General features: G+C 34.4%; 1 protein-coding gene across 1 annotated transcript; it reads left to right on the forward strand.

The window, feature by feature from the left end:
- Positions 1-3,965: 3,965 nt before the first annotated feature.
- On the forward strand, positions 3,966-13,744 carry LOC111013346 (plant UBX domain-containing protein 8). The gene is given in 12 exon segments (XM_022287777.2): positions 3,966-4,206; positions 8,590-8,660; positions 8,810-9,377; positions 9,496-9,576; positions 9,651-9,724; positions 9,873-10,083; positions 10,207-10,404; positions 10,489-10,591; positions 10,594-10,619; positions 12,706-12,849; positions 12,932-12,988; positions 13,373-13,744. Coding segments are annotated over 12 exon segments (1,725 nt in total). The 5' UTR covers positions 3,966-4,122; the 3' UTR covers positions 13,481-13,744.
- Positions 13,745-16,015: the final 2,271 nt, after the last annotated feature.

A 16,015-nucleotide genomic window follows, 5' to 3' on the forward strand; every position in this document is an offset into this window, starting at 1 on the left:
GATTCAAAATAATTTTTAGAGAAAATAAATAAATACAGAGATTAATAAAAGTTACAGTGAAAGAAAATTGAACGAGAAAACAAGATGGAAAAATAGATTAAGAAGAGAAAGAAAAGTTATAAAAGACGAAATTTTAGAAAGAAAAAGGTTTGAAAAATATTAAATTTTGAGAGAGAGAAATGAAATTGGTAGGTTAGAAAAAGAATAAAAAATAAAAATACATGAGATGAAAAATTTAAAGAGAGACAAATAATAATAAATATTCAAAGTACGAAATTTTAGAGAAAGAAAAAAAATTTTGTAGAGAGAAATTTATTTAACACAATAAAAAATAAAAATATATAGAGATGAAAAACTAGAGAGACAAATAATAATCTTTTAGAGAGAAAAATAAATTTTGTAGAGAGAAATTTAGAAATAGAAAAAAATTAGAGTGAGAAATTTTTTAGAGATAAATATGAGAAATAAGAAAAAGTTGAGTAGATTTTTGAAAACTATTTTTTTTTTTTTGAATTTACATAGAATTTCAAAATAGTTTTTGAAAAACAAAAAACAGAAAATTGAATCGGTTATCAACCGCCTTGTTTTTAAAAAGTTAAAAACCAAAAACCAAAAACTAAAAACGAAATAATTATCGGACCTTTAGCTATTAAAGTTCAAGTTTAAGGAACAAATTAAACTAATCCCAAGCTAACTTATATAGGGAAAGTATAAAAGTTCAAGGGAAATGAGAGAAATTAATTATGTTGTGTCTCGATTGATCGTCTCCGAGCTAATCTAAATCTCTTTTCTCAACTTTTTAATGCTCTTTCTTGACATCTATAAAATCAATATGTTCTCTCTTTTCTACGAGGATTCCTCCCTCTTTGTGGTGCCTGTAACCCTATTTTTATAAATGGATCATGTGAGCGTCACGATGTTGTTCAAAAATGGATGGACGCTTTAAGTACATAACCATTGCATTGTCTTCTCACAAAATGGCTTTGTGGTCTGCAAGTAACATGGTACCACTGTGATGCTACCTTCTCGGATTCTTGCTCATTTCTTTGTGCTTCAACTGTTATGACGTCATTTTGGACGCCTTGATGCTACTCTCACAAGTGCTAGGCTCGCATGTCTTTTGTGTAGTCCTCCTTATTCAGTTGGACTCTGATTTATCTTTCGATCTATCCGATTGTATTCAATTTCGTTCCAATAGTTCATTCCTGCAGAATATTCACTATGTACATCAATCTATCATAAATAACACAAAAACTAACAAATAATCCAATTATAATTCTTATGAATATAACCTACATAGTGACCTATCAATGCAAAAGGTGATAGATACGTGACATTCTAAGTCTGTGAATTGCGGTGGAGCAATAATGACTTCACTTCTCAGGAAAACATTTACTCTACACATTGAGGTACGCTATAAACTCCTACTCTACTTTGCTTAACACAAAACTAACATAAGCATCAAAGGTGTTTGGTTTGCACTACATTTGTGCTTAGTTTTCACTTTGTACTTTAGTAGTTCATAGTTCACTGACTCGCAAACTCAACATTGCATATTTGTATAGGGCAGCTACGGTTCCATCAACTAAACCATCTTAACTCAGTAATTATGCATTGGTTAGGTCAACTTGGCCCACGTGAAACATGTCTTAGCTACTTCTTGAGAAAACCCTATACCTTAAGGGGTCGTTCAAGCAAAGAGTTGCTAGGGGTGGAGTCGAGTAAAAAACTCCACTCCTTGTTCAAGCGAATGATTTAAAAACTTCATATTTTAACAATAAATCTACTATTTAACTCTCCAAATTTATTATTCAACTCCTCACTTTATTTTATTTTATGTATTTATCTTTTTTCAAGTGGGTTTCACGTCAAATCATATACCTTTTCTCTCATATCTCTTTACACAATGCAGCCACAACATCTCAAATTTGGTGGGTCCCACAGTCTTTTTTTTTCTTTTTAATTTTGGCACGTTCTACCATTTTTCTCTCTTATAATTATTATTTTTTTTACTATCCTTCTTACTTTCATATTTTTTTTCTAATTTCTAATTATTCAATTTTTTTTACAATTTAATTGACTCGATTTACCTACCTCCATACTTATAATTATAAATATTGAAGTTTTCTAAATGGTAAAGCAAATGTATTTTTTTTAATTCATAGATATATAAAATTTTCAATTTTTATAGAAGATATGAATTATAACTCAATTTTATGTTTACATAGGTTTAAAAATATATATATATAGTTATGTCTTGTTATTAAAAAAAATTAAAATTTCAAGCTTATATAATTAAATCTAAACCATCTATAAAATCAAATTAATTAAGTAATTAGCTTACTTTTTTAGTGAATTATTATTATTATTTTAATTACTATTATCTCTTATACATAATTATAGTTTGTAACAATATGCAATTTTAAATGAGTGATCTTAAAATAGAAATAATAATTTATTTTGAGTTTATACAAATAAAGATACTTAATTTCAAGCGAACAAATATTAAACAAAATAATATATTTATGTTTTAAATTAGTCATATTCAGTAACAAAATAAATTATATTGTATTTTCAACCTACTAAAATAAAATATATATTAAAAATATTTAATTTTTAAATTAAACACAAAATGATAAATATAGAGGTATGATATTCATTTTAAATTTAGTTAATTAAAATAATCTAAATATGAATTGTTTTATTTTTAATATAGTGAGTTTAAAAGAGTTAAAAAATGTATTCTATTTTCAAATAATCAAATTAAAATAACAAAATGTATTAGAAAAATTTAAGTAATTTTACATTACTCAAATAAAATTCTAGAAATAAAGGAAATAAAAAATATATAATTGTAATTATAACAACTTTAATTAAAAAAAATATATTCATAAAATAATATAACTTAATATTTAAATTATATAAATGATATCTTTCTAAAAAATAATTATAAATGACATAAAAAAATTAATTAAAAAATTATTAGAATCTTACTCCCATGATAATTTAAAAAAAAAAAAAAACTTACACGACTCCGAACTTACTAACTCTATAGGTTGAACACAACACAGATTTTAAAACTCCAAGTTAAGAAACACTGCAATTTGAACACAAATTAAATAACTCTAAGACTAATTAACTCCCAAAATTTACTCTCCATATTTAACAACTCGACCCTAGTGCTTGAACACCCCCTAAAAAGTTTCAAATAGTTATTTGAACTTTTTGAAGTTTTTGCCTATTTGACCCATGTATTTTAAAAAGTTTATTATATAAGTCCCCAAAATTTCAATTTTGTGTATGATAGATCCATGTATTTACCTTATCAATTTAACAATTATGCCTCCACATATAGTCACCACGCCACGTTCAAATGGTGCAGTCAAGATGTCACTTAACTACAATAACCTATTGTATACTATTTTAACCGAAAATTGATCAAAGCATTAAAATCTTCAAGAACACTCGAAGACAATTGGTGATCCTGCACAACAAGAAGTTAGCACTCTAAAACTCTCATTAGTACAAGATTCCAAAACACAAAATCTCAATTTGAAATGTTCTAGATATTTATTTGAAATGCTAGATACTGTTGGAGTTGTGAGTTTCGCCCTACGGTTATCTTCGAGATGCTAGACATGAAATGTGCAGTGAGGTAGAGATACACTTAATAGTTATCTTTCGAACGTTAGACTTTAGTTCGATAACCCTATTATTGTGCGATTAAATTCGGTAGTTCGTCACTTACTATTTCCAAACTTACCTCGGGAGAGTCACGCATGAGATTAATCTATGGACCTAATGAAGACATGTCTTGGGAAAAAATTCGGCCTATCACTATTATTAAAATTTTAAAGTTCAATAATCAAAAAACTTATATCGTAATTTAACGAATTTTTTTTCTAATTTCACTTGAAAGAAAGGGTGTGTACCTACATTGTGTAGAACACGTCTCTAGGTTAATTGTCCGTTACGTTTCCTTTCGGCTTCCGATAGCAATCTCTTTATATTCCTTACGTCTAATTGAGGCCATTTTTTCATTTTTGTTCTTCTCCAAGATAGATAAATTCCAGCAGATTCTACTCCGATCAACTTCCCCTCTCCAATTTCTCTCTAATTTCTATGGCGATGCCTACTCGGGAAGCAATTGAGACTTTCATCAGCGTCACTGGAGCCTCGGAAGCGATCGCTGTTCAGAAGCTCGAGGTTTTATTTATTTTATTGTTTTGCATTTGTTCTTTTAGTAATCGGGTTGCGTTTCTTTGTTCATGGAGGGGGGAGGGCTCTGATTTTGCCTCAGTTTGATGTTTGTTTGTGCTGGCGCTAGACTGCTGATGTTGATGTTTGGGACCTTTAGGTTTTGGTTATTGCTTCTGAAGCTGATTTGTGGTTGGTGCAATGGGAGTCTTCAGTACACTTTCTTTTTGATTCCTACCCCGATTGCGGTTTTAGGGTTTTTTTTTTCCCTTCAGCTATGAATTTGTTGGTGGTGAATTTCTAGTTAAAGTTGGCATGTTATGGTTTCTTAGTTATTTCATATTTGTTGCCAGTTCGTTGTGTGTAGTTTGCTGGCACAGGTGATAGTGAATGGAAAGGAAAATACAAACGTTAAGCATCAATGATAACAAGAAATAACTTTTCATTAATATACAAATGTTCCGGTTACAAACACGCAGGGATAAAGGAAAGTGAGAAAGAACAAAAATATCGTAGAATGAGCTCAACAAGAGCAATAAAAAAAAGAGAAAAAAAAAAAGAAGATCAAGAACATTAACACCCAAGAGACACTGCTTAATAACTCTGAAAACTGCAGACTACTAAGCTTGGAGAACCATAAAAACTTCAAAACCTACTTCCTAGAGGGATCTGAAGAAGAAGATTCCACAAACGCTGCTTGAACTCATCTAAAAACTTTTAAAAAGAAAAAAAAAACAGTTTCTTGAGATAATATATTTTAAGCTGGAGAACTTATTTGCAATTTTGGCAAGCTCCTTATCGAGAAAGGACAAATAGGACTCCAATTGGGAAGGAGATAGACTCGAAAAATGCTTGAGGGATAAAACAATTTCTTACTTAGAAATTCCTGGAGGATACTCCACAATGAACCAAGCGAAATAGTAGAAAAAGGCACTCTTGGAAGAATCTGCAAAAAGCCTTGGAGAATTGACCTTTGGAGAGCCACCGTTTCTTTATGATCCCATTGCTGAGAATATGAAGGGGTTTTAGCAGCACCAAGAAAGATAGAAAGAACCCTGTAAAAGCAACCCTTCGGCTTCAACTAGAGCAATGCAAACAAGGACCTTTTGCAAATCAGGAAAATATTTGCTGACTTTTTCAAAACCCCAGCAGAGGATGGAAGGATGCAACTCAATGCTAAATTACAATGGTAATAACTGCAAATCCTGCTGACCTTTAACCAAGACAATAGTTCTTGATGAGATTTTCACACTTTAACTTCTTCTTGTAAACCCCACGACCTCTAAAGTTCCAAAAAAGAGTCATCAATGTACCCTATTAATTGGTACAAGATAGATACCAACTTCTTGTGGAGGAATACTTGGACCATTCAAAAAAGGCTCATCGATCTTGCTTTTATTTAGACTGATTCCACCAACTATTTCAAGCAGATCTTCATTGTTCTTACCTGACTGAAGGGGAGACTCCTTATCATCTTCAAAGTGAATATTAAGATCTTCTGTAAAGTCATGTTCTGGGTGGTCTTCATTAAGGGCCTCTTGATCTGCCAAAGCATTAGGGGAACTATGCTGCTAACACTGACATTAAAACCTTCCTCATCATCGTTTAAAATATTTTCCATGTGGCTTTTATTCAAAGCTTCATTAGTTGAATTAATCAACCCTGAGTAAAGAGGGAGTGAAATTTGATTTGATGCCAGTTTCTCTTGTAACATTGCCTTTGGCAAACTGTTTTTACTATTTTGAATTCCCTCTCTTACCTCATTAAAAGCACCATTTAAATTTAATTGAACTGTTTCTCTTCATTAAAATTTAAATCTTCATTCAAATTTTCATGGACTTTTCGAAATCATCTCTTATACAAACTTTAGTCTTCCTTCTAGTATAATAGAAAGGGAGAGGATTGGTGAGACTTTTGGTACCACCCGTACAGGTGCAAGGAATAGCCTTTCAAATTTCCTTTCAGTTTATTTTCCGCATCAATTTCTTGGACCACACTTGGGGCCATAAATAGTACTGACATGGGGCATGCAATACTCATCTACCAACAAATGGGCATTATTAATGTTGGGAGTTTGCATGTTCTCCTTGGAAGTAGCTTTTTTTACAAAAATTTTGATGGCAGGTGAAGGCTGAGGGTCTGTGAAGGTAGGCCCTTCATCTCCCAAAATTCTCTGGAATCTCTCTTTGTCAATAAAATTCGAAAATTTTATGATGTCGAGGCTTGAAGAGGAAAGTGATCTTGTGGAATAGTTTCTTGGCTCTGTTTTGCTAACATCTGAAACTTGAATCATATAGGAACCAAGTTTTGAATCCTTAATCTCGACTTCAGCAGGCATAAAACTACAATAATTCAATTATACTTGGATAACGGCTTCAGAGCAGTCCAGTAAATTCAAAGTCTTTTTGAAATATCCACCAATCCTCCAAAGTGGCTTTCTGTGGATTCAAAACATTGCCGAGTCCAAAACATGAGGGGTAAGTCTTTAATAGTGATCCATCCTCTCATTTGGGGCCGTTTCTTTGAGATATTCGAGTTTTCTTGGGTTCGTCATAGAGAGTGGGGGTCTATGGTGGAGGAAGTGCTCTTGTATTCTCCTTTCTGCAAGAAAGGGAGGTTTTATGGCAGGCTGCTTTCTTTGGGATTTTTTTGGGGGATTTGGTTGGAAAGAAACAATAGAATATTCGTGTTTTTTGGGACCTAATAAGGTTTAATGTCTCTTTATGGGGTCTGTTTCGAATTTGTTTTGTAATTATCGGTTAGGTACTATTCTTTTGGATTGGAAGCCCTTTCTTTAGGCTGGCTTCTTTTGTTTGGGCTGTTGTTTTTGTATGCCTTTGTCTTTGTTGTTGTTTTCATTTGTCTCAATGAAAAGTTCGGTTTCTTATTAAAAAAAATAGTGATCCATCCTCTTTATCCCCATATAGATTCCTTTCTGCTATGACTCTCAAAGTTCCATTTTTCTAACTTCAAATGTGCCATGGCCATAAAATTCTGGAACAAGATCCTCCAATCAAAGGATTGGTCAACCACCCTGCCTATTGACATCATCGATTTCCTCTCCTTTGTTTTTGTGGGACACCCCTTCAAGAAAGATAAGGAGACCATGTGGAAGCATTTTATCCGTTCCTTTCTATGGATTTTTGGGAATGAAAGAAATCATCGGCTCTTCCTAGAAAAGGAGCTCTCTTTCAACACTCTTTTTGATAATATCCTATTTACTGCTATGTCTTGGTGTAAATCATCTCCATATTTTCAATCTTATAGCTAGCATGACCTCTCTTTGGAGAAGTTTTCTGTAACTCCATTGGTCTTTGTGGGATTTTCTTCCCCTCTTGTAATTTCACACATCAATGAAATTGTTTCTTATAAAAAAAAAAGAAAAAACTTCAAATGACAGTTTCCAATTTTCCTCCATTTAGCAGATAGTTCATCATGGCTCAAGACTCTACCGTCTTCCTTCTTCAATAGAACTTTATCTACTTTGAATGGGTTAATCAAACAACTTTAAGAATATTTTTCTTTTAAAGCCAAAGAAATCTTCTTTTAATTATCATGGGCGCAGCATTTTGAAACCAGCATCATATTGTCCCAGTCGATTTCCCACACCTCTTTTTCCTTCTGAACCCAGTGATCAGAGTTCTTCTTCTCCTTATGTACTGGCAGATTGCTTTCCTTTCCTTCCACACGATTTGCTTTAGTTACCTTTGCATATGTTTTTTGGTTGCTCGAATGTACTAATCTCTGGTCTTCCTTCTGTTTGTCTGAGAAGTTTCTTTGCATATTCCAAAAACTCAACCATCCATTCTTACTAGAACCAACCATCCATTCTTACTAGAACCAGGCGGACTTGATTCCTTCCCTGGTGGTGGGCCAAACAACACATTCTAGATACCATACTTTATTAATTCTGAGTTTTAAATGCGGCAAGTTCCAAAAACATTCTATTTTGATAAAAGAAACTAAAGTGAACTGGAATCTATAGTAAATTGACCAAATGGTTCTCAAACAATAAAATTTGAGATGAATGCAGAGGCATCGGAACTTTTCTACTCACATCCTCAACCATAAAAATATCATTTTCAGCCCAAAACGCAAAAGAAATTTTTATCAACACGGCAGCTACAAATCTCCATCATACTAAATTAACTGAGAGCTGATTTTTTCTACAACACCCTGAAGAAATCAATCTAAAACAGGAGGAGGCTCTTCACCACGATCTTGATGAACGGGCTGCAATCTGATAACCTAATAGAGAGGGGGAGAGAGAAGAGAGCATACTTACCTTTCACTAGTACACCGTGTTAATGATACCTGACCCAAGCTCATATCTCTCTTTTCGTAAATTGCTTCAACCAATTTGTTTTGTTTTTTTTTTGGTGTTACATTTAGGCACATGGTGCTGATCTCAATGCTGCTGTGAATGCATATTTCAATGAAGGAGATAGAAGTTCATCTGTAAAGTATGCTACTAGTTCAATTTCATTCCATGTTTTTCTTTTCAGAAGTTCTTTTTTGCTTTAAAAAGGGATTGTTACCTATATATTCATTTTTTTTTTATCTAACAAAATTCTTGATGTTGAACTTGGAACCATCTTCCCATTATCTCCAGCGCACGTCAAACCTCTGTTTCTGGTGAATATGATTTCATGGACATTGATGATCCAGTTGAAGTTGTACCCCAGGGACCTACTCAGTCTCTTCTGTCTACAGCTAGAGAGATCATGAATCCATTTTCAATACTTGATCAACATCTCCACCAGGGGTTATTTGGCAGTGCCTCTGATTTTACAAGTTCTGCTCCAATTGTGACTCATCCAAGAGAAGTGAGAGAGATTCCCATAGAATTTAGAGATGGTAATCGTCCATCTGGCCAATCTGGCCATGTGCCGACAATTGAGGATATCACTGGCACTATAGATGTTCATGGTCCAGAGGTTCATGGAAATGTAGTAATTGATGACAAGGAAGATGAAGAGGCTCCAGTCACTTCTATAGCACATGCACCAGATTTAGAGCATCGGGCTATTGAGAGTAACATATCTCATGACAGAAATGTTATATCCAGTGCCTTTGAGAGTGACGAGTTTCAGGACACAAATGACATTGAGGAAGAAATGATTCGTGCTGCAATTGAGGCTTCAAAGAAGGATGTTGTGCAAGGTTATGTAAGTGATCAGGTAACTACACACAGTGTATGCTACGCAATAACTCTATAAACATGCTGGATTCTTTTTATTTTCTGTGGAGTCATTGCAATGTGTTGTATATATTGATTTGTTTTTTATCTTGATCCAGGATTTAAGTAATCTTAGGCCTCGAGAACATCCTTCTCACTTGAATGATTTTGAATTTTCACCTGCTGATTCATCTATCAAGGTTTGTTCTCATCTTATGCCTCTATTATCTTAACTTCTACACCATCTTATGGTTAACTTGAATTGAAAATACAGCCAGATGAAGAATTCCCTAAGCTAGGGGAGAACATTGGAGGATCAAAAGTAGAAGCTTCTACGTTAAATGGAAGGTACTCTTTGTCAACTGTGCTGGTTAGAGTTGATGTATAGTATTATTTACCAACTTGTTTATTATGAACCTACTGAGAATGGGAGTCTATACTTTGTGCTATGCTGTTCGAGAAAACAGTCTGATGAAGTTACATTGGAAAAACTTAGGATGGAAACGGGAAGCACCTCTGCTCAAGATGAGGTTGAAGACCTAGAGCAAGATAATTTAGTTAGGCATCGGTCCAAACGCAAGTCCTCTGGCTATGTTGAACCCGCAAAGGAGGTTGAAGCTGTTGATGTAAGCCTTGCATCAAGTACAAATCCTCATGATACTAGTGATAATCCACAGCACAATGGGAATGCCTTTCATTCTGATGAGGTATAGAGTTTAGCGTGTCCATGTTTTAACCTTAAATTTCTGTGTCGTTAAAATGAAAGATTTTTCATCTCGGTTGTTGATTTGTAACTATCCATTTTAACTATTGATGCTTCTCTATGAAAGTGGGGTGGAATTTCTTCAGAGGAGCATGATGAAGCAGTCATGCTTGAGGCTGCTTTATTTGGAGGTTCTGAAGGCAGTTCATATCGATTTCCATCTGCACCTCACGATTTCATGAGAAATCAAGGTTCATATATACAGCCTGCCCCTCGCCCTCCTTCGCCCTCTTTAGTAGCTCAGCGTTTGATAAGAGAACAACAGGTTTGGCTTTTGTGTTTCAAGTGGAAACTATTCATTTGGTTATCAAATACTATGTGCCTAATTGAAGGTCACTTACCCATGCAGGATGATGAGTATCTAGCAGCTTTACAAGCTGACAGAGAAAAGGAACTAAAGGCCATAGCAGAAGCTGCAGCTGTTCTTGAAAAAGAAAGACAAAGAGAGGAAGAATCCGTCAGAAATTGGATGCTGAGAAGGTAGTTCTGGCCATATCTGTAGCTTTCTGTTGAGATTTATTTTCCCATCCATTATAATAAATTCACAGAATACTATATATATTTGAGAGATAACTCCACTATGTATTGTTTTTGGTATGTTTGCCTCTTCTGCTGCTCTCGTGGAATTCAGACTCAATTCACAGTTCATTATACTCTAATCTCTGCATACATAACATCTTACTGCTGATTGTTATATCATATGAACTGTATCTTCTAAAGCATAAAGGACAAACCAAACTCTTCACTTTGGATCGTGCCTGTGTTTGACACATCAGTTACTCTTCTATTTGTTGGACACGTGTTGGATATTAGTTGCTGTCAAATTGAACACATGTTTGACACTAGTGCAATGTATCCCTAACACTTGTAAAGCATGATAGAGCATGGAGCATTTCATTTGCTGTCAAATAATTGTTGGACAATTCAACTAAAAATGTTTACACTTATATTTATTTATTTACTTTTATAATAAATGGACGTTAAAAGAAATCTAGGAAAACATAATAAATTTAAGAGTGAAAAACATCATACTTGATTTTAGAAAATATAAATGCATAATCATTATTCACTCTGGATTTTTTTAATAGATGTTTATCTTTAGAAAAAGGTAACTTGTTTCTCCAACCACTCGAAGCAGTATTGCATATTTCATTACATATTCAACACTTCTTTTACAAGGTCTCTTCTCTTGTATGAAAATATCATCAACTACAACATTATTAGTGTGAGAATCATCAAAATGCATAAAAGTTCGGAGGTAAAACTACCATTTTAGTCTTGAGTTTTCACTCAAGGTCACTTTAGTCTGAGCTTTCAAAAGTTGCACTTTAGCCCCTAAATTTTGAGTGGTAGGTTTAAGAAGACCCTTCACTAACAAAATCGTTAGTCTCATTGATGGAAAGCTAACTAGGCTTTACAATAGGCTGATGTGGCAAAAAATTATATAAATCTTTTTTACTCTTCTTCTTTCTTCACTCTCTCTGTTTTTTTTCTTTCTCTCGACTGCCCCTCTCCTTCTGATGCCTCCTCCTCCCCCTTCTGACACGTCCTCTCCTACTCTTCCTCCCACCCTTCTGGCACGTCCTTCTCTTCCTACTCCCCCTCCCATTGAACCTAATCAATGGCAAAATACCTGATAGAGCTTTTGCATTGCAAACCCTGACTTCCTGACTCATAGCATTTAGAATAACAAGCAAATAGCATTATTGGTAATCTCACAAGCCTTCTCCGGTTGGATATATCATCTAATGGGTATTCGTGAGAAATTCTTAATGTATTTTACACCAAAAAATTTTATGTACTTTGTTGCAAAGGTTAATTGGTTTAGTGGCCAGATTCCAATTCCTTGTCAAGTTCTGCTTCACTCACTGTCCTCAAATACTTTATGTTTGGTTTCTAATTTGCATTTTGCATAGTTTGAACTTGAAGGCCAAAATAATCTGACTTTTGTTAGATTTTTTGGTGTGTTGAATTTTCTTTGAAATAGAAATAAACCCTGTGGAACACAAATCTCAAATACTATAAAGTTAAATAAATAAAAATCAGATTTGGTCTATGCAGATATGAAGAAAGAGTGTACTTAAGTGGGTGTGGAGAAGGAGATGAAGTTGCTTGTGGCAGTGACGGCGTAGGGCCTAGATTTGGTGTGCTATGGAGGATGAGGAGGAGACAGAAGGGGGAGGAGGGGGACGACGATGAAAGGAGGGGGGCCTGCGATTAGGGGGAGGTATAGGGGAGGGGAGACACATCAGAAAAAAAAATATAAAATATATTTTTTTTTTGCCATATCTGCCACATCAATCTACTATAATGCTTTGACATTTTTTCCTCTGTGACACTAATGGTTTTGTTAGTCAATATACTTTTTTTACTATTATCATTTTTGTTTTCTGAAGAATTGTAGTAACTTGATAGAAATGAGCTGGTAGTTGTCATTTTCTCTCTACACAAACTTTTAGCACTTTCTTGTTTATCCAAACGATGCTGTTTAATGGTCCAAAAATAGTATTTGGGCTACATTAGCATGGTGCAAACGATCACTCCATGATTGTTTTCTAAATCGCAGGAGCTTGAAAGACACTTAGCAGAAATAGAAGCTTCTCTTCCCAGTGAACCAAGAACCGATGATGAGAATGCTGTGACACTGTTAGTGCGCATGCCAGATGGCAGTCGCAGGGGCCGTCGGTTGCTCAAGTCTGATAAGCTACAGGTGAATTTAGTAAAGGTTGGCCAAAGTTGATACCTATTCTATGCTCCCTCTTTATCTAACTCGATGGTGATATGTTTTGTAGTGTCTCTTCGACTTCATTGATATTGGCAGAGTTGTCAAACCTGGCTCCTACAGATTGGTGAGTACATTACATATTTTAAGATGAGCGAAGTGCCCTGTTTCTCTGCCAAGATTTTCTTTCCTCCTAGACAGTCTCTGAATGCTTGTGCTTATTTGAGAGTAGAAACAAAATTTGGAAGGGGAATGATTTGGGTTTACCTTCTCTTTTGGTTCAAAAGTTTAGTCTCCATAAACTTTCAAACCCTAAACTTTGCATAAAGAACCAGGAAATTGTTTTAAAAGAATCCTAACATAGACCTTGTTTATTTTTACGTGAAGGGTAGACATTTACCCGGACAATTATTTGAAATAACATGTATCTAAGCTAAGATCAAAGCCTAGAGATGGAATTTAAACGAATGATGGAGATTTCATCTGATATATTTCTTTATCCATGGAACAGGTGAGGCCATATCCTCGACAAGCCTTTGGAGACGGGGAGAGGTCTTTAACGTTGAATGAACTCGGACTTAACAGCAAACAAGAAGCTTTGTATCTGGAGTTGATTTAATGGTTTGGCCAACTGTTCTACCGGTTCAGAATCGCTGAAATTAAATGATATATACATGAAAATTACATCTTCCTCTCTGTTGGAGCTTTCTTTGTGTGGGTGAAATAGAGATGGCATTTGAAGGTATAAATAGACCCATGAATGCAGAATAATGGTCTTGAAGTGCAAAACATTTGAGCATTGTGCCGTGGAGATCTTTATGCAGCTTTCTTGTTTATATGACGATTTTAGGAATCATATTGAATTCTATGGCTGCTTTGTATATTTAGTAGTTCTATTCATTTTAGAAAAGGAACATTGCATATATATTAGATGGCTAGCCACAATAGAAAGCCTTCCATTTAGAAAGCTCCATAAAATGGTTTTTTTTTTTTTTTTCCTCCTTTTTTGCCTTTGGTTCTTTACATTGTTGATGTTATCATATCCTTCGGAGGTTTGGAAAGTCGGTCACAAAATTAGCTCTTGGCATGGAAGGAGGAGAGGGGACATAATAGGGCACAGTGACCTATATTTCGGTCACACCCGGTCTCTTGCGAGTTTTTTTAGGCGTCGGTTATATTTTGGTCACACCCAGTCTCTTACAAGATTTTTAGGCGTTGGTTACTAAGGAGTTTTGTTCTTATTCATTAGCTCTTATTATTTTGAATTGGAGTTCCTACACAGTAGTCAGCTTTTGGGTTTTTTTCCTTTTGTATGCCACTGTGGTCTTTGTTCTCTTTCATCTTTTCTTGATGAAAGCATAGTTATATATATATATATATATATAAACATAGGTGGTCTTAGTTTTGTTGCAGACCCTTGAGAAATCAGCTCTTCTCTTGTTTGGAGGACTCTTCTTGTCCCAACCTTCTCTGGTGTATATCTTGTGTAACAACTCCATGATTCGAGATCAAAATGAGCGTATTTAGACTAAATTTGGGTTCATGTCACCCATTTATAGAAGTGTTGAGTTTTAGGAACCCTTTTGTTTTGCCATACCACCACTATGCCGATTAATGAGAGCTACGGTGTGGTGAATCCTTTCTAACCCTGGAGTGTAAGATCAAGTTGGACTATTTTAGCTCAAATAATGTCTTAGAGGATCAATCTTGATCTAGGATCGGTATGGCCATGCTAAAGATTGGTTTTCCAGCTTCGTTTTGTGGAGAGGGAGGGGTAAAATGAGCCATTAGGAGACGTTACTCGAGTTCGAAGATGCAATTCAATCACAAGTTTTTGTCTAATGAAAGTGGAATTTGAGGTGAACATTTATGCGTGGGACGAGCCTCGAGCTCATTCTAAATTCTTTTTGGTACTTTAAACTTTTAAGAGTCTAGTACAAATTGGCATTAAGATTCAGGGGGCGAAGAAAAGAATGTTCTTTGAGTGATGGAGTTTTTGATTCAATCACCAAAAGAAACATTTTTTTTCTTCTTTTTTTTTTTTTTATAGCCAAACTAGCTTTTTATTCGTAGGCATGAGTACGTTTTCGTTTGACTATAAATATTACTTTTACTAGTGTATTTCTCTGTTTTGATATCTACTTTTTATTTTTAAGATCGTAGTCAGATTTTGAAGGCTGAAGAAGAAGGTTTTTGTGCAAGTGTTTTCTTGTACCAAAGAAAATGTTAAGAAAGCAAAATAAAATCGTTGTCAAATTGGGTGTAAAGCAAATTTGATTTCTGTTTTGTCCTAATATTAATTTTGATCTCTAATGTTGCCTTTTATCTTTCAATTTCTGCTTTAATGTGTTGAAAATTGTCAACTAAGTCGCTGGACATGGCAAGAAACCATTTTTTAGATTGAAAAAATGTTTTCTTATTTGGGAACTTTCAATTCCTGTAGTATGTGAAATTTCTCTTCAAATTCCTATGATGAAGATTACTTATTATTATTATTATTTTATGCTCTTGATGTAGAAATTTGCTTTGGAAGATTTTTGAATGACTTCTATGTCATCCATAATTAATTATTCAGCGTGATTGTCACTCTCATTATTATTATTAAGTATATAATGTTAAAAATATAAAAATATCAACCACATAATGCTTGCCATGCCAAAAACTGTCCCATTCTAGGTTTAAAACCCAATGTATTTTATTTGGGGTTTTGGGCTAAATAATCCTTTTACCGAGATAATATTGTTTTTTTTTTGTCAGTCCTGTCAAATGACCGTCCATGCCCTTCCCTTTCTTTTAGATTTTTTTCCCTCCATTATTTCCCCATTCTCTCTCTATTTTAAATTTATATTGTCTCTCTCTGTTTTCATTATCTTTTACAAAAACCCAAAATTTATATCGTTATTGAACTTCGATATTTCTCCTTGCTTCTCTGTTTACGATTAGGTCTCCTGCCTGGATCTAGAGTCTCCCTTCTGATATTGGAGTGGATTTCGTTCGAAATGTAGTCTATAACAACTGTCCTGCATTGGGTTTCATATGTTGTTATTTGTTCATTATACATGGGTTGCTAAAGCAAGTTTGAATTCGTCGTGCATGAAACCAAACAGGAGCGAGAGCGAGAAGCATTGAATAGTCAGATAGAGTAAGCGAGCAC

Source organism: Momordica charantia, assembly GCF_013281855.1.
Source record: "Momordica charantia cultivar OHB3-1 chromosome 10 unlocalized genomic scaffold, Mcharantia_2.0 BLBB01000010.1, whole genome shotgun sequence".
Lineage (NCBI taxonomy): Eukaryota > Viridiplantae > Streptophyta > Magnoliopsida > Cucurbitales > Cucurbitaceae > Momordica > Momordica charantia.